At 35.5% G+C, this 23935-nt stretch overlaps 1 protein-coding gene across 5 annotated transcripts in view; it reads left to right on the forward strand.

Moving 5' to 3' along the window:
• Usp34 (ubiquitin specific peptidase 34) overlaps positions 1-23935 on the forward strand; it is a 219644-nt gene that overhangs the window by 32622 nt on the left and 163087 nt on the right. For 4 of the 5 annotated variants that reach the window (XM_046423315.2, XM_046423320.2, XM_058572885.1 and 1 more), the window contains exons 3-7: positions 9741-10161; positions 16812-16862; positions 17027-17176; positions 19814-19881; positions 22759-22951. In XM_046423315.2, the coding sequence (XP_046279271.1) occupies positions 9741-10161; positions 16812-16862; positions 17027-17176; positions 19814-19881; positions 22759-22951 (883 nt within the window). The remainder of the gene's footprint in view (positions 1-9740; positions 10162-16811; positions 16863-17026; positions 17177-19813; positions 19882-22758; positions 22952-23935) is intronic. The other variant, XM_058572884.1, reaches the window with a different exon arrangement.

The following is a 23935-nucleotide window of genomic DNA, read 5'->3' on the forward strand; positions in this document are numbered from 1 at the left end:
GGCCGCATGTGTGCCAGGCGAGTGCGTTACCGCTTGAGCCACATTCCCAGCCCTAGATGTGTATTCTTTTTAAAACATTTTGTTTAGTGGTAGATGGACAGAATACTTTTATTATTTTTATGTGGTGCAAAGGATTAAACCCATTGTCTCACATGTGCTAGGTAAGAGCTGTACAAATGAACTACAGTCCCCTAGGTGTATATTCTTAATCCCTATTTTAGGACTTTTTAACCCAGAGCATGTGGTTGGTAGTTAAATTATAAAGGAAATTGTGATATGTATAGTATAGACAGTAGTTCATAGGTTTTCATCACATTACTATTTTTTTTTTTTTGCTTTATCTCAAAATGCCCAACAAGAATATAGTGGTTGCAGCATTTTATAGCCAGATATACATGCATTAAAGTCTTGCTTCATTACCTACGAACTTTAAAAAATGTGTTGACAAGGATTAAATGCTTATAAGCATTATAAATAATATGCTTATTTTTAATCTTTAATTAATTTATTTATTTTTGGGTATTGGGGATTGAACCCAGAGGTGATTTACCATTGAGCTACCTCCTTAGTCCTTTTAATTTTGGGGGGGGGGGGCTATTGGGGTTTGAACTCAGGGGCACTTGACCACTGAACCACATCTTGAGCCCTACTTTGTATTTTATTTAGAGACAGGGTCTCACTGTTGCTTTGTGCCTTGCTTTTGCTGAGTCTGGCTTTGAATTCTCAATCCTCCTGTCTCAGCCTCCTGAGCCACTGGGATTACAGGTGTGGGCCACACATGGGGCCTCCTCAGTCCTTTTTATTTTTTTATTTTGAGGCAGAATCTCGCTAAATTGTCAAGGCTAGCCTGGAACTTGCAGTCCACCTGCCTCAGCCTTCTGAATTGCTGGGATTACAGGTGTACAACACCATGCCCTGCTTGTATTATTGTTTCTTCTCATTTAAATGATACATTCATTGTTAAAACACAATAAAAACACTTTGAGAAAAATATAGAGAATCAAAGTTAAAAAGACAAACTTTCTGTTTCTCCATAATAGCAACTGGTAAGGTAAGTTTTTATGAAAGTCCTTGGTATAATATTGTAATAAAGTTAAAAAAAAAAATCTTTATCCTCCTTTTATTTTTGTGGTCCTGGGGGTTAAACCTAGAGCCTTGAGCATGCTAGTCAAGTGCTCTAATGCTGTGCTGTGTCCCAGCTCTTTTACTGAGTTAGGGTCTTGCTAAGTTGTCCAGGCTGGCCTTAAATTTGTAGTCCTCCTGTCTGAGCCTCCAGAGTAGCTGGGATTACATGTATGCAACACATGCCTGTATTACAGTTGAAAATTTTACAAAAATGTTATCTTTCTATATGTAAATTTGCTGTTTTCCTGTAAACTGTGATCCATCTCTCTATATCATCTGATATTACCTGTTTTCATTTTATTTTCTTTTTTTGTGATAGAGGTTGAACCCAGGGCTTCACACATGCCAGGCAAACCCTGTAACACTGAACCACATCCCCAGCCCCTCCCATGTCATCATTTTAAATTGTTGTATAAGAGTCATATGAAGGGCTGGGGTTGTGGCTCAGTGGCAAAGCACTTGCCTCGTACATGTGAGGCACTGGTTTCTATCCTGAATATCACTTAAAAAAAATGAATAAACAAAATATAGATATTGTATCTATGTGTAACTGAAAAATATTAAAAAAAGAATCATGGATGCCACTACTGTTTTGTTTGTATGATTAGGGAAGTTAGTTTTAGTTATATATGTTAGTTATATATATTGATTTATTATTTGATTAATTGCTCCTTAGTATTGGGAATGGAATAGTAGAAAAGCTAACTTAGAGAATGGTGAATAAAAGGGAGAATAAATTGAAGAATATGAATTGGGGAAATAGCATATAAGAATAGAAGGTACTGGAGATGTGGTTATTTTGTGATGCCCTGGGTTTGATTCCTGAGCAACACACACACACACACAAGTATGTAGGGGTTTAAAAAGAATATTGTGGTGCCCAAGGCCCTTGGTTCAAAAAAAAATTATATATATATATATATATAGATATAGATATAGATATATAGATGTAGTGAATGACAAAAGCATTGATATCATAGGGTATCTTTCATGTTGGAAATGTTGCTAGTTTTTTTTTTTTAAACTTGTTTTTAAGCTTATTACAAAATAGACTTAGTTTTATATCTTGTAAATTCCACATTTCTTAGCAGGCATTCAGAACTCTTTGCCATTTCCTGCCTATCTACTTTTAAATTTTATTTTAGGATTTTTTTTTTTTTCCTTAAAAGAACTCTGGATGTTAGGGTGAGTTTCCATCAGATCTTTGTGTTTTCAAGCTAGAAATAGTTTAATGTATGTACTTCACTCAGAGATTCTGCCTTTTATTTTGGCATGGAGAAATTTGTTGGCTAGTGGGATATTGATACTTTTTATTTATTTTTTAATTCTTTTCAGTTATATATGACAGTAGAATGTATTTTGACATATACTGCATACATGGAGTATAACTTCCCTTTTTTGTGGATGTACGTGGTGTGGAGTTAAACTAGTTGTGAATTTATATATGAACACAGGAAAGTTATGTCTGATTCATTCTGTTGTTCCCATTTCCATTCTTCCTTCTTTCCCCTCATGTTCTCCCCTCCAATCTGGTGAAACCCACCCCTCCCATTATGAGTTAGCATCTACATATCAGAATATTTCAGCCTTTAATTTTTGGGGATTGGCTTATTTCACTTAGCATAATAGTCCATATACTGGCAAATGTCATAATTTAATTCTTCTTTATGGCTGAGTAGTGTTCCATTGTGTATATATACCATGGGATATTGATATTGACCACTATTTAAAAGTCCATTTCAGAAATTAGCACACTTATAAAACAAGTTTTGTTGAGTTTGAATACTATAAGCCCTTTCATGCTTTCATAGGCATCTGGCTCGGGAAAATGATGTTAGATAAATGCATTGGGAAAAAATAATATATTTTTTTGGTACCAGGGATAGAACTCAGGTGTGTTTAACCCCAGTTCCCCTCCCCCCCTTTTAATTTTTAAATTTTGAGACAGGGTCTCACTAAGTTTCTTAGGGCCTCAATAAGTTGGTGAGGCTGACTTTAAACTCATAGTCCCTCTGCCTCAGCCTCTGGAGTTGCTAGGACTACAGGCATGTGCCACCATGTCAGGCTGGAATGTATTTTTTTTTTAATTATTTTTATTTATTTTACAGTAGAATGCATTTTGATATATTGTACATAAATGCAGCACAGCTTCTCATTCCTCTGACTGTACATGGTGCATAATCACTACAGTAGTGCAATCATACATGTGTATAGGGTAATAATGTCGGTCTCATTCTTCTGTCCTTGGTCCCATGGGACACCCCCCCCCCCTCGCTTCTATGCAAATTGAAGTTCCTTCATTCTTCCCTATATCCCTGATCCACTGTGGTTCAGCATCTGCTTATCAGAGAAAACATTTGGCTTTTGGTTTTTTGGGATTGGCTTATTTCACTTAGCATGATATTCTCTAGTTCCATCCAATTACCTGCAAATGCCATAATTTCATTCTTCTTTAAGGCTGAGTAATATTCCACTGTGTATATGTACCACATTTTCTTTATCCATTCATCTGTTGAAGGGCATCTAGGTTGGTTCCATAGTTTAGCTATTGTGAATTGAGCTGTGGAATGTATTTAAAAAAATTTCTTTTAAGTTGTAGATGGACACAACACCTTTATTTTATTTATTTACTTTTATGTGGTGCTGAGAATCGAATTCAGTGTGTCACATATGCTAGGAAAGCACTTTGCTGCTGAGCTACAACCTCAGCCCCTGGAATGTATTTTGATAGAAGAAATTTTGGAACCCAAATTGAAAATAATTTTATTTTGATCTATAGGTTCCTCATGAATGTTTTTATTTTATTTTTATGTTTTGTGATACTGGGGGTTGAACCCAGTGGCACTCTATCACTGAACTGCATCCCCATTTCTTTTTTTTTTTTTACTTTGAAATAGAGTCTTGCTAGGTTGTCCAAGTTGACTTGTATTCTTCCTGTCTCAGCCTTCCAAGCTACTGGGATTACAATTGTACTCCACCTTGCCTGGCTCAGGAATATTTACTTTTTAACAGTTTTAGTAATTGTCACTACATTTTTTTGTGCAAGGCATTTACCTTTTTTTAATTTTTGGGGGGTCATTGCATGCAAAAGTGTAAACACTTAAGTAGGTAGCATATAAGTCTACTTGGGAAATAAAGTCCTCATCAGGCTGGAAATAATAGGTATAGGAATGAGAAGAAAGTAGGATGATGCGGGTGGTGGAAGGGTATGTATGATATTGGAAAATAAATGCAAATAATGTATACAGTTCAAAAAGGCAATTTTGGGGAATAAGCCTATTAAAAGGAAAAAAAAAATGATGGCAGGCATGTGGGTATAGGTCTGAATCCCAGCTACTTCGGAGGCTAAGGCAGGAGGATCACAAGTTCAAGGCTAGCTTGGACAATTTAGCAAGACCTTGGTGCATGCCTGTAATCCCAGAAGCTCAGGAGGCTGAGGCAGGAGGATCATGAGTTCAAATCTAGTCTCAGCAAAAGTGAGGTGCTAAGCAGCAGTGAGACCCTGTCTCTAAATCAAATACAAAATAGGGCTGGGGATGTGGTTCAGTGGTCGAGTGCCCCTGAGTTCAATCCTGGGTACCCCCTCGACCCCCGTCCTCAAAAAAAAAAAAAAAATATTGCTGAGGAGAACTTAGCTGTTTTTATTCTTGAACTTTTCCCTTTTACTTTTAGCACATTCCCTAGAAGCTTTTAGGATCACTGTCCTTTTTTTAAAACATTTTTTTAGTAGTTGATGGACCTTTATTTTTTTTTATTTGCTTATTTATATGTGGTGCAGGGAATCGAATGCAGTGCCTCACATGTACGAGGCGGCAAGCACTCCACCGCTGAGCTACAACTCTAGCTCCAGGTCACTGTCCTTCTTAAGCTTCAAAAATTGCATGATGACCTGGGCAAGATGGCATGATCATAATCCCAGTGACACTGGAGACTGAGGCAGGAGAACCACAAGTTAAAAGATACTCTGAATAGCTTATAGAGACCCTCAGCAACTTAGATCCTGTCTCAAAAAATAAAATGTACTTTGGATGTGGCTTAGAGGTAAAGCCCTCCTGGGTTCAATTTCCAGTACCAAAAAATAAGAAGAAGGCATGACTATGCATAGTTTTTTGGGTGCTGGGCATTGAACCCAGGGCCTTGTGCATATGAGGTGAGCACTCTACCAACTGAGCTATAACCCCAGGCCTGATTATACATTTTTTACTGGGCCATTCTGTTGTGAAATTTTTTATTTCATAATGCATATTTTCCATTCTGTCTTCCTAGAAGTTTTAAAAATCTTGGATTATATGCTTTTCTTTTTCTCTCCATTATCAATCTTTGTTCTACTTTCTTGAAGATTTCTTCATTTTTACTTTCTGGATTTTTGAATTTCATAAATTGCTGTAATTTCAATTGTTTTTTAAGTTATAAATGCTATAGTTGTAAAAGATGTATATATTTGTGCAGTTAAAGAGCACCCCCTCCACCCCACCCCTGTTGCTGGGGATCAAATCCAGGACTTCAAGCATATTAGGCAAGTGTTCTACCACTGAGCTAAACCCCCAATCTCAAACTGGTATTGTTATAACATTCCATTTTTGTTTCAGCAATCTAGTATCTGTTACCATCTCTCAGATTGTAAATTCCAGTTAAAATCTTTGGTTTTTCTTTCTGCATAATCTTATCTGAATCTTCATATTGTTTATTTTTATCTGCCTTTGATGATGCAGATCTCCCCACCCCCAAAGAAAAAAGGCTTACCCTTGACTATATTTTTATGGTTAAGAGAGAGACACTAGAGGCTGGGATTGTGGCTCAGTGGTAGAGCGCTCACTGAGCACATGCAAGGCCCTGGGTTCGATTCTCAGTACCACATTAAAAAAATAAAGATATCTGTCTACCTATAATTAAAAAATAAATATTAAAAAAAGAGAGACAAAAAAGTGAATTAATTCAAAGTTCTCTGTGGGTGGGGCATCTCAGATGTTCTGTACTGTATAATAGTAAAATGAGCAGGCATTCTTACTGGCTTTTCTCTTGGGCTGTGTTCCCCAACAGAGGTGTCTGTTAGCCTTGTGCCAGAGATGTAGTGTGGTGATTAGGAAGGGAAGGGTGTTTGGTATTGAGTCCTGGATTCATTCATTCATTCATTTATTCATTTATTTTTGTGGTGTTGGGGATTGAAACCAAGGCCTTGTGCATGTGAGACAAGCACTCTACCAACTGAGCTATATCTCACAGTCTGGATTTTGCCCTGTGTTTCATCTTTGCCTTTATAGATACCTGGGTGCTCTTGAGTCCTGGGCTTTTCAGTGTTCTTTGTAGTATATTTTCTTGTTGATACATTCCACTGTAGTCCTTCCGTGTTTTTTTCACTGTTACTACTTTAAAAAAATTTTTTTTCTTTTTTTTAGTTATAGATGAACAAATGTTTTGTTTATTTTTATGTAGTGGTGAGGATTGAACCCAGTGCCTCACACATGCAAGGAAAGCACTCAACCACTGAGCCACAACCCCAGCCCTACTCTGTTACTTATTTCTCCATTTTATATCATCAAAATATGTTGATATCTGTTTTCTTTTGATTTCATTGTTTCTGTATTTATGGAGACTGAAAGTCTTTGTTCACTTTATCATATTTGTAGTGGGATTTGGAACAGAGAAGAAATATGTTTTATGTGAAATCAAGCTGAACTTAAGAGAAAAGTGATGTTTTTATTTAAAAACACCCTTTCCCCTTATACTGTGCATATTTTTATTTAAAAACACCCTTTCCCCTTGTACTGTGCATAATATATATCTCAATTCTGAGAAGCAAATTCAGAGATTCGTGCTTCTCAGAATTGAGATATATATTATGTATAATTTATGTAATATTATATATAATTATTTTAAAAGATAACATTTTGTATATATGTATGTGTCTCCAGTTCAGCTCTCCCTGAACTTATGTATTTTTATTCAGGCACGTGGATCCACTTTTTCATATTAGTTTCTTTATATTTTTGTCTTTGAAGATTAGTTTCCTTGTCAGTTTTTAACAGTTTAACAATGCCTAATTTTTAACAACTAACTTTTAAAGTAAATTTGGCTTTCCTAATCCAAATCTGATGCCAAGATCTTTTTCCTAGGAAAGTGGAATCTCATTTCCACTAAAGAAAAAATACTTAAATTTATGATCTTAAAGGAAGAAGCTGTTCATCAAAATAACGTTAGAACAGCTGGGTGTGGTGGTGTATGCCTGTAAGTCCAGCCACTCTGGAGGCTGTTGTAGGAAGATTGCAAATTCAAGGTCATTCTGGGCAACTTTGTAAGAAGTTGACTCAGGAAAATAAAAAATAAAAAGAGCTAGGGATCTGACTCAGTTCAATCCCCAGTACCTGGAGGTAGTGGTGTGGTACTTTTGTAGTAATATATTTTTCTTATAGAAATTGTAGCAAGCATTGTGATGCAAACCTATAATCCCAGTGACCCTGGAGGCTGAGGCTGGAGGATCACAAGATTGAGGTTACCCTCAGCAATTTAGGGAGACTATCTCTAAATAAACAGTGTGTGTCTGTCTCTCTGTGTGTGTCTGTTTCTTTCTCTCTCTCTTTCCCTCTCTCCCCCCTCTCTGTTTCTCTCTCTCTCTCTCCCCCTCTCCCCCTCTCCCACCCGCCCATATACTGGGGATTGAACAAACTAAGGGACACTTATGCACTGAGCTGCATCCCCAGCCCTATTTTATATTTGATTTAGAGACAGGATCTCACTGAGTTGCTTAGCACCTTGCTTTTGTTGAGGCTGGCTTTGAACTCACAATCCTCCTGTCCTCCGAGCCACTAGGATTATAAGTGTTTGCCATTGTACCATGTGAGACCCTGTCTCAAAATAAAAAATAAGGGCTGTGATGTGGCTCAGTGGTTAAGTACCCGTAGGTTCAATCTCTGGGACCAAAAAAACAAAACCAGGAAAAAAAAAAAAGGGCTGGGGTTGTGGCTCAGTCCTAGAGCACTTGCCTAGCATGTGTGAGGCACTGGGTTTGATTCTCAGCGCTGCATATAAAGAAAAAAATAAAAGTCCATTAACAACTGAAAAAATATATAAAAAAGAAAAAACAAGAAAAGAGAAAAAGGAAATTTTAAATATGGAGGAGACTTTAGAAGTAACAATTTTTCTGGATGTGATGGCACATGCCTGTAATCCTAGCGGTTTGGGAGGTGAGGCAAGAGGATCCAAGTTCAAAGCTACCCAATTTAGTGAGCCTCTAAGCAATTTAGAGACCCTGTTTCACAATAATAAAGACTGGGAATGTGGTGTAGTGTTTAAGTGTGTCTTGGTTCAAACCCTGGTACCAACAAAAAGGTAAAAACACTCTCATTTTGCAACTGAGAAAATAGGCATGATATGTTATTTATCTATTTTTGGATAGCAGATTACTCTAAAAGTGATATCTTAACATCAATAAACATTTACTATCCTCAGAGTTTCAATAGGATAAGAATTTGGGATTGGTATAGCTGGTTGGTTTTGACTTGGTTTTAAGGTTTCAGTCAAGATGTTAGCCAGGTTACAGTTATCTGAAAGCTTATGTGGGGCTGCAGGATCTACTTCAGAGTTAGCTCACCAGATATGGTTGTCAAGTTAGTGCTGTTAATGGGAGGCCTTAATTTGCAGGCTGCTTGATTGAGTGTCATTATAACATGTGGCAATGTCTTTTATGACCTAATCTCAGATGTCCTGCATTGTCATTCCATCACATTCCATTCATTAGAAAGCAAGTTTAGTCCATGTTTAAAGGGAAGAATCAGGGCCTTCACCTTTTAAATGGAAGAGTATTAAAGAATTTGTGGCCATATTTTAAGTTCACCATAGTGATCGAAGTGAAATTATTTCTATGTGGTAATACAGGGAGTTGGTGATCTATTTGGACTATAGTTCAGATGTTTTGGTAATATTATAGGTGCAAGTACAAATAATAGCTGCTTAACTGTCATCTACCATTGGACATCAATATTGTTAGAACAGGTACTTAGGGATTCATCAGATATTATCTACAGTATGCTAGGCATTATGCTGTTAACTGGACATGTCTAAGAGAACTGGATAAGCATGTATTACTATTTTTTCTCCCACTTTTCTGGGACTATACTGGGACCGAAGTAACACACGTGTGCATTTCGTGTTTTTAAACACATTTCATCTGTCAAAGAGAGTCTGAATACTCATCCCAAGTAGTCCTCAAGCATATTGTTAAAGAAGTAGATGTTTAATTAGTTGATAACAAAACCCCATATATTAAATAACTAGCTGGCTTTACTAAAGTATATTTTATTATAGCCAGTTTCTTAATGCTATTGAGTATTCAGTCTTGAAGAAGCAAAGAAATATAATTCCTATTTTTAAATAGTTCCTTATGTAGAAGTTCAGATAAGTGAGTACATAAAACTAAGAATGATAGCTATAATCCCAACATGGTGACTTTCATTAACTGAAATTCCAGTTGGTATGGCAAGGTGCTTCTCCAGCAGGAAAGAAATTAAAGTTTATGAAAGAAATATTTTAATTTTTGCTTGTTTTTTTATATCACTTATTAAAAATATTGTTTCCTCTCTAAGAAGCATTTATTTATTGAATTTTATTTTCTCTTATAGGCAATGTCTATGCTGCTTCAAGGAATATAAGCATTTGGAGATTTTTAACCAAGTAGTGTGTGCACTTATTAACTTAGTGATTGCCCAAGTTCAAGTGCTCCGGGACCAGCTTTGTAAACATTGTACTACAATTAACATAGATTCTACGTGGCAAGATGAGAGTAATCAATCAGAAGAACCATTGAATATAGATAGAGAGTGTAATGAAGGAAGTACAGAAAGACAAAAATCAATAGAAAAAAAATCAAACTCTACAAGAATTTGTAATCTGACTGAGGAGGAATCTTCAAAGAGTTCTGATCCTTTTAGTTTATGGAGTACAGATGAGAAGGAAAAACTCTTACTATGTGTAGCAAAAATCTTTCAAATTCAGTTTCCCTTATATACTGCTTACAAGCATAATACGCATCCTACTATAGAGGTATGTAAAAGTAGGTATTGTGAATTTTTCATATTACCAAGTCATAGCTTGGCAGTCTATTTCTCACTTATGAATGAATATGAAGGCAATTATTGTTGATCCAAATATTTATAAAAATCACTGCTTTGAAAATTATTTTTTTCTCCTAGAAAATTTCTCTAGCAATTTGTGTTGAAAATTTGGTCTGCACAAATTTTTAAATTTTGAATTTACAAATTTTAAGATTTGTAAATTGAACCATAGAGATTAAATCAGTAGTGATATTAACATTTTACTGATGTAGACATAAGCTCTGTGTATTGTGATTCTTTGAAAAAATAATGGTTGAGGAAAAAAAAACAGAATTTTTAATTTCATTCCTAGAAACAGATGACAGGTTGGAATTCTCCTTCATCAAGATAAAAGCTTAACAAATTTTCTGTGTTGTTTTAAGTAATAATATTCTCTTTTGTAAGTCAAGCTGTTGAACTGTTAATATCATTTTACAAGAATTTTTAAGTTTGGTAACTCATTAAGATAATGGAATTTATTTCTATAAAGAAGGAATTGTGACAGTTATGTGATAATGTATTAGTATCTTGACACAATAGTTATTTATTATTTCTCACAATTCTGGAAGTTGGTTAGGCAATTCCTTTACCAGTTTTGTATGGGCCCAGTTATGCAGCTGTATTTACTTTGAGAGTGGAAAAGTCCAGGTCATACTTTGTGTAGTGTCTAGTATTTGGTGCTGGCTGCTCCCTGAAACTTTCTGTGTTTTCTTCCCTTGGCTGCTGCTTTCCCACTAGATTAGACTGGGTTCCATACACAGTTTTAGCACTACTCAAAGAATGCAAAAGTAGAAGCAATAAGGTCCAGTCTCTGAAATGGCACAAAATAAATTCTGCCATATTCTTGTGTTTGAAGCTGTTCACAAGGGGGCCCACATTCAAAGGGTTAGTGAAGTAGACCCTATCCCTAGTGAGAAGAGAGGTCAAGTTTCATTTTTATCTTTGATGATGTGTTTCCTATATATAATGGGATAGAAGAATTGTGGCTATTGGAGAATCTACCAAGTGCCTTTTGTTTTTTTAAAGTCCGTCTTTTCTCCACCAGAATAAATAATATTCTGTAATCTTCATACATGACATATTAACTTTTCTTTCTTCATCTGGAAAATAATAAACATTTATTGGAATATTTTCACATTAAATTGAGACAGCTCAGGGAGTAGATATTTTCCCTATTAGAATTTGCCATAAGAATATTTTAAAATCATATTGTGTTCTCTCTTCTAGAATTCTTAACCTATTATCTTCCCATACAGAAACTTTTCCAAAAACCTTTTATATAGGATACATTAAGCATTAAAAAAAAAAAAAGTCATCAGAATCTTTTCAACAAAAAAGGATACATCATGCAGTACTGAACTTTTTTTTTTTTTTTTGAGGGGGTGCTGGGGATCAAACCCAGGGCTTCACACATGGTAGGCAAGTGTTTTATCACTGAATTAAACTCCAAGCCTAAAAAATTTAATGTTAACACCATATTAATAGTCTTTGAAAGTCTTAACTTGGTATTGAAAGGTAATAGAAATAGTTTGGTTAGGGGATCTACTCCTCGAATTCATACAGAAATAAAGTTTTCTAGTTAAAATTTTATTTTTATTTTATTTTTGTGGTGCTGGGGATTGAATGTTACAAATATCGTAACATTTCTTGTGCATGCAAGGCAAGCACTCTATCAACTGAGCTATATCCTCAGCCCTTAAAAATTTCTTGATAGAACTAAAAGCACTATTAAGTCTGCTGTTCCTAAAGTCAATTTGCTCCTCAGATTTTTTTTTGATTTTTAAAAGTGCTTATCCCTAGGGGCTGGGAATGTGGCTCAAGTGGTAGCGCGCTCGCCTGGCATGCATGCGGCCCGGGTTCAATCCTCAGCACCACATACAAACAAAGATGTTGTGTCTGCCGAAAACTAAAAAAAAAAATAAATATTAAAAAAAATTCTCTCTCTCTCTTTCAAAAAAAAAGTTTAAAAAAAAAAGTTTTAAAAAAATAAGTGCTTATCCCGACGTTTGTGGAGGCGCATGCCTGTAATCCCAACAGCACTGGAGGCTGAGATGGGAGGATCACAGGTTCAAAGCCAGCCTCACCAACTATGAGGTGCTAAGCAATTCAGGAAAACCCTGTCTCTAAATAAAATACAAAATAGGCTGGGGATGTGTCTCAGTTGGTTGAGTGCCCATGAGTTCAATCCCCAATACCACCACCCCTAGAAAAAGGATGCTAATCTCTAATGTAGTTAGTTAAACACCTCCGTGCTTTTTCTTTTGTAATAAAATACCTCATTATTACTATTCTTGAAGATCATTTTATGTGACTTAAGTATTTTGTTGAAAGTGGTTTTGTGAGGTCTTTGAGGTAAAATTCTAATGAAAACACTCATGAAGGACCTTTCTTATACAGCATTCTGTATTGGGTATGTACTTCTTTAGTCTTATGTTTGTAATAGTTGTTTCCCAGATTTTTTATATTTTAGCAGTGATCTGTTACAAATATCGTAACATTTCTGGCTTTCTATCCTGGTTGCCCTGTAATTAAATATTTTAAGGGTCAGCTATTTCAGAGAGTCTTAGATTGAAACCTTTGTGTAGTTATAAAATTATCATAAAATTATTTTGTATATTTCCAAATGATATGAATATACATAAGCTAGCACTTATACAATGCAGTAGGGCTCACTAGATTTCTTTCTCACTTTTCTTTGACGACACAGTTTATCCAGTTTTTTCTTTGTATTGATGTGCGATTGTTTCCTGATTGAGCCTTGGAGTTTTAGGCATTTTTTAAAAGAGGCACAACTTAGGAGAAGATTCAAAATTTATGTTGTCAGTATTTTGATAGCTGTGACTTTAGAAACCAAACAACTGTTATTTTATAGAAGAGGGACTTGGTTTCTGGTGATTTAAAGATTTGGTCAGGTTTCTGCGGCATATTGTCGAGAATAGTCTTCAAATCTCAGGGTCTCATATCTTACTCTACTACTTCTTAATCAGTTTTAACTAATTTCTGTATTGTTGCCTGTGGTGCCAATACTGAATAAGATGGTAATATGGACCCCTTTTTTTCTGCCTTCCTCCCTCCCTCCCTCTCTCCTTATCCCTATCAAAGTTGATTATATACATAAACTTTTATGAGACAAGGTCCCCTATGTTACCTAGGCTTGTTTCAAACTCCTGTGTTCAGGTGATCCTCTTGCTCTAGATCTCCCATTTAGCTTGGAACTACAAGTGCGTAGCACTACACCTAACTTTACTGTTTTGTTTGTTTGTAATACTAGGGATTGAACCAGGAGTGAACTACTGTTGATTATATTTTGAGTTAATTATATTTTTTAATTTTTTTTTAAAGAGAGAGTGAGTTTTTTAATATTTAATTTTTTAGTTCTCGGCGGACACAACATCTTTGTTTGTATGTGGTGCAGAGGATCGAACCTGGGCCGCACGCATGCCAGGCGAGCGCGCTACCGCTTGAGCCACATCCCCAGCCCTGAGTTAATTATATTTTGAGGTAGAGTTTTATTAAGTTTCCTGAGCTGGCCTTAATTTTCAATCTTTTTACCTCAGTATCCCCCGTAGCTGAGATTACTGGCATTTACCACTGTGCCTGGCTTTATTAACTGCTTTTAAGCAGAAATTTTATTCTCAGCCTAGTGATCTTGGTTAGACCATAAATTGGTATTTGCTTTAATAGAAATTTCCTTAATTTTTTCTTCATTTATTCTCACATTCTCTCTCTCTCATTCCCTCCTCTCTCTCTCTCTCTCTCTCTCTCTCTCTCTCGTCGTTCTGGGGATTGAACCCAGGGCTTTACGCATGCTAGGCAAGCACTCTACCAACGGAGCTATATCCCCAGCCCCCTCTTTGTTTTCTTTTACAAATAATAACCAAATATGTTTGCTTTTAAAAATAGGGTGGTGTCATTTCATTTAGTAAATATGAGATTTGGCGGCGGCGGGGGGGGGGGGGCTGGGGGCTGGTGGAATCCAGAACTTTTAAAATCACTAAGGGTTTTTTGTTTTGTTTTGGTTCCTGCAATTGAACTCAGGATCACTTGACCTCTGAGCCACATCCCTAGCCCTGTTTTGTATTTTATTTAGAGGCAAGGTCTCAGAGAGTTGCTTAGCTCCTTGTTTTTGCTGAGACTGGCTTTGAACTTTCGATCCTACTGCCTCAGCTCTCCCGAGCTGCTGGGATTACAGGCGCGCACCACTGTGCCCAGCAAAATCACTAAGTTTTTAAAGTCATTTTCCAGGGATTACCTGAAATTAGAAAATTTGAAAGAATTGTGGATTCAGCTTTTATAATGAGATTTCTTAGCGTTGTTTCCTATAGATCTGGGTTAGCTCTTCAACATAATTTATGTGTCCACAGTACAAATATAAGCTGGTAAAACAGTTTATAGTTTCCAAAGTATGTAACCAAGGCCATGAGTAATATGCTGCACATCAGGATAACTATGTTCATCTTAACCACTAAAAATGCTGACTCTAATCTAATATTGCAGCATAGTTCACCTAGTCCATGATTCTGTACTTAACAGTACAATAGGAGTTCTTATTCTGGACTTCTCTTTCTTCCTTTTTTTTTTTTTTTTTTTGTACTGAGGATTGGATCCAGAGGTGCCACATCCCCAGTCCTTTTCATTTTTTGAGATAGAATTTAAGTTGTTGAGGGTCTTGCTAAGTTTCCAAGACTGGCCTTGAACTTGGAATCATTTTGCCTCAGCTTCCTGAGTCATCCAGAATACAGGCATGTATCCCTGTTTCAGCCAAGTTCTGGACTTTTTTTTTTTAAGAAAATATTTATATTTTAGTTATAAGTAGGCACAATATTTTATTATTTTATTTTTATGTGGTGCTGAGGATTGAACCCAGTGCCTCACGCATGTTAGGCAAACACTCTACCACTGAGCCGTGGCCCCAGCCCAACTTTAGGACTTTTTGAGGACAGTAAGAAGTAACTTGAAGAGTTACTTGAGAAAGTGACTTGAAACTATGGCCCTAGTGTAGTACAAGCTTGGAAGCAGATTAAATTTACTGTATTTACATTGATAGGTGTTCAACTTTTCTCTGCATCATATTTGCTTATTTTGAAATATTATGTGAGTTCTGTGTGATGGTTTTCAATCATTTTCACTTTATATGATAGGATTATAGCAATGAATGAAAGGTTTCCTTTGGCAGCTGTTTTTCAGATGAATATATCTTGCTTTCTGATTCCAAAAGCATTTTATTGCATTTTCAGTGTGATTAAAAAAAAACAAAAACCAACCCAATCTACAAAATATTTTCAAAGCCTTGCATCTCCCTTCTTTTGTATTTCCTCAAAAAACTTTTTTATCTGTTTAGTTTAGATCTTTCCAAATAATTAAAAAAATTATGATCATCAGATCCTGGGTATAAATCCTGTTCTTAAGTAAATGTAATACAAGGTGTTATCTTTCTCTGCTTGTACATATGGATCTACCTTTAAAAATATATATATTTTTTAGCCGTTGATGGACCTTTATTTATATGCAGTGCTTAACAGGTTTTTAAAGGTATAACCTCTATGCTATAAAAATCACTTGTTTAAGGAACAGTTTATTTTAGGACATCTACAGAGTTGTTCAATCTTTGCCATATCCAATTTTAGAATATTTTATTTTAATTCAGTTACCAAGCCACTGGTTATTTAGTCACCTGATGAGTATCTGTTCTTTCTAACTTAAGGGTGATATAAAGAATTTCAGTGAGCATTATTATACATATATTTTCTAACATTTCTCTGATTAGTTCTTTTTTTAATATTTATTTTTTAGTTGTAGTTGAACACAATACCTTTATTTTATTTATTTACTTTTATGTGTTGCTGAGCATGGAATCCAGGGCCTCGCACATCCTAGGCAAGCACTCTACCATTGAGCCACAATCCCAGCTCCTAATTAGTTCTTTAGGATAAGTACCCAAAAGATGAATCACTGGTTCAAAGGCAGTGTACATTTTATATTATTTTCTTCAGCTTTTTGTAGGCATGGGGATTAAACCCAGAGGTGCTGTATCACTGAGCAATATTTCCAACCCTTTTTGTTTTATAATTTTGAGACAGGATCCCACTGAGTTGCCCAGACTGGCCTCAGCGTCTGAGTAGCTGAGATTTCAGATTGACAGTACCTGGCTGGCAAAGTGCGCTTTAAATGTTGATAGGTACTTTACCTTCACTAACAACGAATGTTCTTCCAGGCAGTTTAAATCTCATGTATGGAAAGAACATTGTGGAACTCTTTAAGTATACCTTTAGAGAATTGCAGAGCACAATTTCAAAATCACTTAACTGAGTTATATTTTTTATAAAAATCACCCTATTTTTAAGGAAAGTTTAAAGTCATTTCTGTTTAAAAAGGAAAAGTAATGTGTAGTGCATACTCCTGAAAGATTTCTTTCAAGAGGGTTGAAAAATACTTTAGAGCTAAGTCATATTAGCTTAAATGAGGAATATCACTGTTGATGATGTTAAGCAATTACAGAATAATCAGTGTGAGTTTTTATACAGTTTTTAGAAGACTGTATACTTTTTAGATTGTCATTTAATACTAGTGACTTAATTTTATCTACTTTTTTTTAATTAGGATATATCAACTCAAGAAAGTAACATATTAGGGGCATTCTGTGATATGAATGTAAGTGTTCCATCTTTTTCCATTTTTAAGATTTTTGGAAAATGTTTTTTTCTGTTTGTCTTTTGAGTGTATTTATATGTTTCAGTATCTTTCTAGTATTGCTATTAAGATTAAAATTTTTCCTGTTAAGTTTTAAAATAGTGACATTCTCTTCATTTTCATAGGATGTAGAAGTACCATTGCATTTGCTTCGTTATGTATGTTTATTTTGTGGGAAAAATGGCCTTTCTCTCATGAAGGATTGCTTTGAATACGGAACTCCTGAAACTTTGCCATTTCTTATAGCACATGCATTTATTACAGTTGTGTCTAATGTAAGTATGGTTTGGAATTGATTTTAATCTTGGGAGTGATGTTTTAATGTTTTAGTAACATCCAGAAAAAGGAGATTTTTTAATAATTTCCTTGTCAAATAACATCAAATAACATTTCTTTTCTGTATTATATTTTGAAAAAATGGAATATAGAAATCATTTTTAAAATATCCTTACAATAAAATTAGAATTGAATTAAATTAACCCGTTTTTAAAGTTAGAATAGGTAAAGATAACAATTAACTTTATCTAAAATGAAACATAGCTATTTACAAAACTCTTCTGCTGAAATTAACATTTCTTGGAAAATTTGGCGGTTTTAGATTATTTAAATATTGGATAACCAATGATACTACTAGTGTGCCTGTTGTCCCTTTATAAAGGTGTAACATTCTTTTTGCCTTTGTAAAGAAGCTAAGTCTTTTGTTTGTTGGGAATGTCGGTTCTGTGAAGCATAGTAAGTATGGTACTAGAGATAAATAATTTTACTACCTGTATATTCAAACTTTAATAACATATTCTGGTCATCATTTTAAAAATGGGTATAGCAAGTTAAATGTAGCTTTGTTAAAAACTGAACTCTTGTGCAACTGTTTGAATAAAGTAAATAAAAAATAGAAACATTGAGTGGTTAAGCGCCCCTGAGTTCAATCCCCAGTACCAAAAAAAAAGTGATCCCTATCAAGTTTTTTTTTGTTCTAAATCCTATGGTTTCTAATAGTTTAAAAATATTACATGTAGTTGGGCATGGTGGCACATGTCTGTAATCCAAACGACTCAGGATGCTAAAGCAAGAGGATCACAAGTTCGAGGCTAGCCACTCAGCAACTTAGTGATACTCTGTCCAGAAAGAAAAGACTGGAATTGTAACTCAGTGGTTAAGGGCTCCTGGGTTCAAGCCCCAGTACAAAATAAATAAACAAAAAAGGTTATACATAATGGCAAGTATACTTTATAGGTTTCTGATTTATAGTTGCATTTAAATTCTGAATTCAATCCTTAACTTTTTTATCTATAAAATGGGAATGATGATGGTATCTATCTTAGAGGATTATTGTAAGTCTTAAAATTAAAAATTTTAAGTTTGGATGTGGCACTTGATAAGTACTTGGTGGCACATAATTGTTACTCATTGTGGCTATTTTTCTTTTTTTGTTCTGGACCCTGAACCCAGAGCCTTGCTAATGATTGGTAAGCACTCTTGGCACTGAGCCATCCTCAGCCCTTTTTAAAAAATTTTATTTTGGACAGGGTCTTATTAAGTTGACCAGGCAGGCCTCTAACTTGCAATCCTTCTTTCTCAGCCTCCCAGGTCACAAGGATTACAGATGTGCACCACCTCACTTGGCTTTGTTTCTATATTTTCATGCATAAGTGTTGTGTGTCTGTTAGGTTATTCCTAGGCATAATTCCTGGGATTTTCTGATGCTATGGTAAAAAATCTTTTCGAAAACTTATTTACTGCTAGTTCCTGGCATATAATAAAAATAGAAAAGTTATGTGTTTCTTTATTAACTTTTCAGGCAACAATCTTGCTAAATTCACTAATTTTTTTCTCTTTACATAATAATATCATCTTAGAATGATAGGTTTTAATTTTTTTCATTCTGGTTCTTAGTTTTCTTAAGTCTTATTGTCAAGGATCTTGAGTTTATGTGGATTGAAGTCCTTGTCATTTTTCTAATTGATGAAGGAAAAGTTTTAACATTTTATCAGTAGTATAGTATTTACTGTAGGTGTTTTATAGATATCTTTTTGATTAGAATGAAGTCAGATTCTATGTATTTCTAAATTTGTTTTTAATTTGCCTATATCCAAGCTTAATATCAGAATTTCTTGTTTGGTAGTTTGGTTTAAATCTTTATTCTTAAGATAGGTAAAGGGCTATTTGAATATTACAATGTTACCATATTAGATTTAGAAATGGGTTGGAGTATCTCATGGAAAAAAGTAATGAAGCAGATTTATTATAACTTATAACTCAGAAGGATGTTCTTAGTTATAATTTATTTCAGCAAATAGTTGCTGATAATATAATGTGTGACTGTAAAAATATACTTGCCTTACATGGATGAAGGCAAGTATCATGTAATTTGACAAGGAAGGATAATAAGGTTTATTAAAATCTAAGATAAGACTCTTTCTCCCTTTGGGGATGGACTGCATTCTACCTTAAATGGGTGGGTATTCCTTGCTTTACCCCAAAAGTTTCTTGTTCTTGAGATAGCTCACATTCTCTCACTTTTTCCCTTGAATGTTCCTCTGCTTTCCTCCATAAGTTTTTTGTGTCTTTTGGGGGAGAAGAAAAAACAAAAACAAGCGATTTAGTACTTTGTGTTGGAATTTCTGTCACACAGAGAGAAAACGGTAGAATAAGATGATACTAAAATAGATGGTTTTCCCTTTCTGGCAAGAAGCTAATGTTAATTCTAAATATAGATTTTTAAAAATCTATGTGTGTAGGTTAAATTACCTGATACATGTATAATTCCATTTGGTAGCTTATACTTTTCAAAATTGATAATAAAATGCAAGTAATTTTATAGGCAACAAAATATACTTTTATTTTTAATTATTTGAAGATATGTGTTTCACATATTTGTTGTACAATAATGTCATCTGTATATTTCTTTATAGATTAGAATATGGCTACATATCCCTGCTGTCATGCAGCACATTATACCTTTTAGGACCTATGTTATCAGGTACGTTTATAAAATTTCTTCCCCCTGATTACCAATTTAGTATATTTAAGCAATTTATAACACAGAATTATGTTGTTTAAAAGTCCCTTATTATCCTCTAGAGAAAATACTATAACACTCAGTGTCTAGTATTTTTTTAAGCACATATATGGGTTTATATTTAAAGTTTACTTTTTAGCAGTTTTAGACTTGTTTATATGAATATATAAAAAGAATTGAGATTTATAATGGTTCTTCTACTGTATTTAGTTAAAAAAAAGTAGTATTATGTAGTAGGCACTGAGGAACAGAGAAAAGATAGAATTCTCCTTGTGGTCGTAGTGATAGAACCCAGGGCCTCATGTATGTTAGGCAAGCATTATCATTGAGGTGCATCCTTAGTCCTTTATTTTTCCCTCTTAGTCCCTTTATTTTTTTGTTGTTGTTCTTTTTTGTCTGCATTTGGGACGGAACCCAGGGGCATTCAACCAATGAGTTACATCCCCAGTTCTTTTTATTTTGAGACAGGTTCTTGCTAAGTTGCTTAGCTTGGCCTTGAACTTGAGATCCTCTTGCCTTTGCCTCCTGATTTGCAGGGATTCTAGGCATGTATCACTGTGTCAGACTCCCTATTTCTTTTCATTTTACTTTGTGACAAGGTCTTGCCAAGTTGCTTAGCCTGGCATTAAACTTGTGATCTTGCTGCTTCATTCTTCTGAATTGCTTGAATCATAGGCATGTACCAGCATGCCTGGCCAAAAAAAAAAAAAAAATTTATTTTGAAAATATATAATTAATTAGAAGTACTACAGGGTAAATAGTAGCAAACATTAAGAGTTCTTGAGGAGCAGGTGTCATTTGAGTTTTGTAAGTCTCTCCCCCACTTTCTTCTCTCTCCCCTCTTCTCCCTCTCCTCAGAAGCAGGTGTCATTTGAGTTTTTTGAGTTCCCCCCTTTCTCCCCCCCCCCCCCACTAAACTCTCTCCCTCCCGCCCTTCTCTCTCCCTCCCCCTTCTCCCTCCCTCCCCCCTTCTCCCTCTTTCCCCCCTTCTCTCTCTCCCTCCCCCTTTCTCTCTCCCTCCTTCTCTTTTCTCCCCTTTCCTACCCATCCCCTCAGTCTCCCCACTCATCCCCCCAGTCTCCCCCCTCCTTTTTTTTTTTTTTTTGTGGTACTGGGGATTGAACCCAGGGCTTTGTGCATGAGAGATAAGCACTCTACTAACTGAACTGTATCCCTAGCCTTAGTTTCATAAGTCTCAACCTAAGATAATGATGAAAGAAGAGTTTTATCAATTAGACTTAGAATATGAACTGTTAGAATCTAAGAATTTCCTCAGGGAGAAAATACCCCAGGAGTACTTTATACTTGTTTTCTCATTCATTAGTAAAATTTTGGGTGCCTGCTATTTTCTCAGTACTGTTTGAGTTGGTAGAGAAAATAACGATAGTGCAAATAGTTGACAGTATGCTAGGGAATATGTCTTTGTGATATGTCTGAAGGACATGAAGCAGCCAGTCAGGTGATGATCAGAGGATAAATTGGGCATAAGCCATAGAGAAGGAACATATGGGCATAGGCTTTGAATTTAGAAAGAGTATGATATGTAAGAACCTGAAAGTAAATTGTTGAGCTTGTAATGTGTTACAGGGAATTAATTATGTATGAGATTGGAATGATAAGCAGGGGCAGTTCATTCAGGAATTTCCAGGACACTGTAAGGAGTTTGGATTTAATTTTAACAATAGGAATATATCAACAGGATTTTTAGCATGAGTTATGTTTTTTAAAAGATCACTTTTGCATTTACGTTTATAGTAAGTTATGGGAGGGTTGGAGAAAAAGTTAGGAGACTGGTTAAAAGGTTAGTGTCACATTTCTCAAAAAGTTGTTAATGGAGATTTTGAAAATTGGATGGATTAAGTAAATATAAAATCAACAAGACTGGTAGTTTTGTGGTATAAGGAAAAATGTAGCATTGTAGATGACATTAATTAATACTCCCAGGTTTCTCTTTTGTATTATGGGTGTCATTAATGAAGATATGAAACACTATAAGAACTTAGAGGTGAGACTTTGACATGTCTGTTGGACATTTAAATGATTGATGCTGGCAAATTGAGAATATAATTTTTTTCTACGATTTAGAAAAAAAATAATTCAGAATTATCAGCATAAAGATAGTATTTAGAAACGACTAGAATGAATGAAGTTACCTGGGAAGAAAGAGAATGTAGGAGAATTTAGGATGGAATCTGTGTCAGTTGCTTTTCCCATGCAAGGAAAAAACCTCTGAAAGCTTAGTGTTCTTTTTAATATTTTTTTAGTTGTGTATGGACACAATACTTTTATCTTGATTATTTTTATGTAGTGTGGGGGATCAAACCCAGTGCCTCACACATGCTAGGCAAGTGCTCTACCACTGAGCCACAGCCCCATCCCAGCTTAGTGTTCTAAAACAATAGCCATTTATAATTCCTTATAGTTCCCTGGTTGACTAGACAGGTCTGCTCTGGGCTGGCCTGGCTGAAAATGGGTGGTCTAGGAGAGCCTCACTCACACATTCTGTGAGTGGCAGGCTGATTGGTCTTGGAAAATAGTGGATTCACATACATTTTCCAGTTGACTTGCTGTAAATTGGGGTATCAGCCATTTCTCTTTCATTCAGGAGGCTAAATCATATGTTAAATGACTTGATTCTTTATAGCTGCTCATTCAAGTTGGGCTCTCAACAAGTCAGACCTTTAAACATCACTTAGAAATAAGTTGGCATTAAGTCTAAGGATGCTGGGTTCTACTGTAGTGAACATTACAGAAATATGGAGCAAAGGAATGTTATTTAATTAGGGACTTTAGAAATGTCTTGTGAGCATTTGCATTTTATATTTTTGAATCATTTAGGTATTTATGCAAGCTTTCTGATCAGGAGTTACGACAGAGTGCGGCTCGTAACATGGCTGACTTAATGTGGAGCACAGTGAAAGAACCATTGGATACAACATTATGCTTTGATAAAGAAAGCCTAGATCTTGCATTTAAGTACTTTATGTCACCTACTTTGACTATGAGGTTGGCTGGATTGAGTCAGATAACAGTAAGCCACATTTGCTTTATTGTTGATTGTTTTTTTTATTTGCCAGAGTATGATCATATTACTTACTGCCATTAATTAGCAGTTAACATTAGCCATTACTGCTATTTTAAATGAATTACTTTGTATTGTCTTTACAAATAATTTCTGTATTTCTCTTATCTTAAATATGAGGAGTCTAGGCTTAGATTTATAAAAATTTATACCTTAGGTCTATTGGATTTCAGGTCCAACTTTTTTGAGCCAGGGTCTCATGTTGCCCAGGTTGACTTGGAATTCCTAGGCTTCAAGTGATAGTACTGCTTAAGCCTTCCAAGTAGCTGGAACTACGGGCATATATCACTGTACCTGACCACCATCTAAAGATCGTTAGCTTTTTTGGGGGGCTTGGGGAGGTGGGCGTTACCAGGTACCAGGGATTGAATTCGTGGGCACTTAACCACTGAGCCACATCCCCATTCCTACTTTGTATTTTATTTAGAGACAGCGTGTCACTGAGTTGCTTAGCACTTCACTTTTGCTGAAGCTGGCTTTGAACTGGCACTCCTCCTGCCTCCCAATCCACTGGAGTTACAGGCATCCACCACTGTGCCTGGCAACTGTTTGCTTTTTTACATTTAGAAAGCAGTGTTTGGGGAGGGAAAAAAATTGAAGGAGTTATAAATGGTTTCTTAAATTAATTTGCCATGTAGAAGCCACAGAATTTGGACCTTGGGCTGCATTTGACCAATTGTAACATTGTTTTGCACACTGGTTTAAATAAGGGAGAAATCACATATGAATCTAGTCTTGGCTTCTCTTGGGGAATGGTCAGAAGATATCCTTGGGTTGGCTTTTTTTCTTTCTTTTTTTGGTGGTAATAGAGATAGAGCTTAGGGCTTTTCACATGCTAGGCAAGTACTCTACCACTGAGCTAACTGAACTATACCCACAGCCTGGGCTTGTGGTCTTGCATTAGAACAATTTATCGAAGATAAGTAGTTAGCT

The sequence above is a fragment of the Marmota monax genome, unplaced genomic scaffold (genome assembly GCF_021218885.2).
Source record: "Marmota monax isolate L192 unplaced genomic scaffold, Marmota_monax_Labrador192_F-V1.1 WCK01_AAM20220418_F8-fsc00015, whole genome shotgun sequence".
Taxonomy (NCBI): domain Eukaryota; kingdom Metazoa; phylum Chordata; class Mammalia; order Rodentia; family Sciuridae; genus Marmota; species Marmota monax.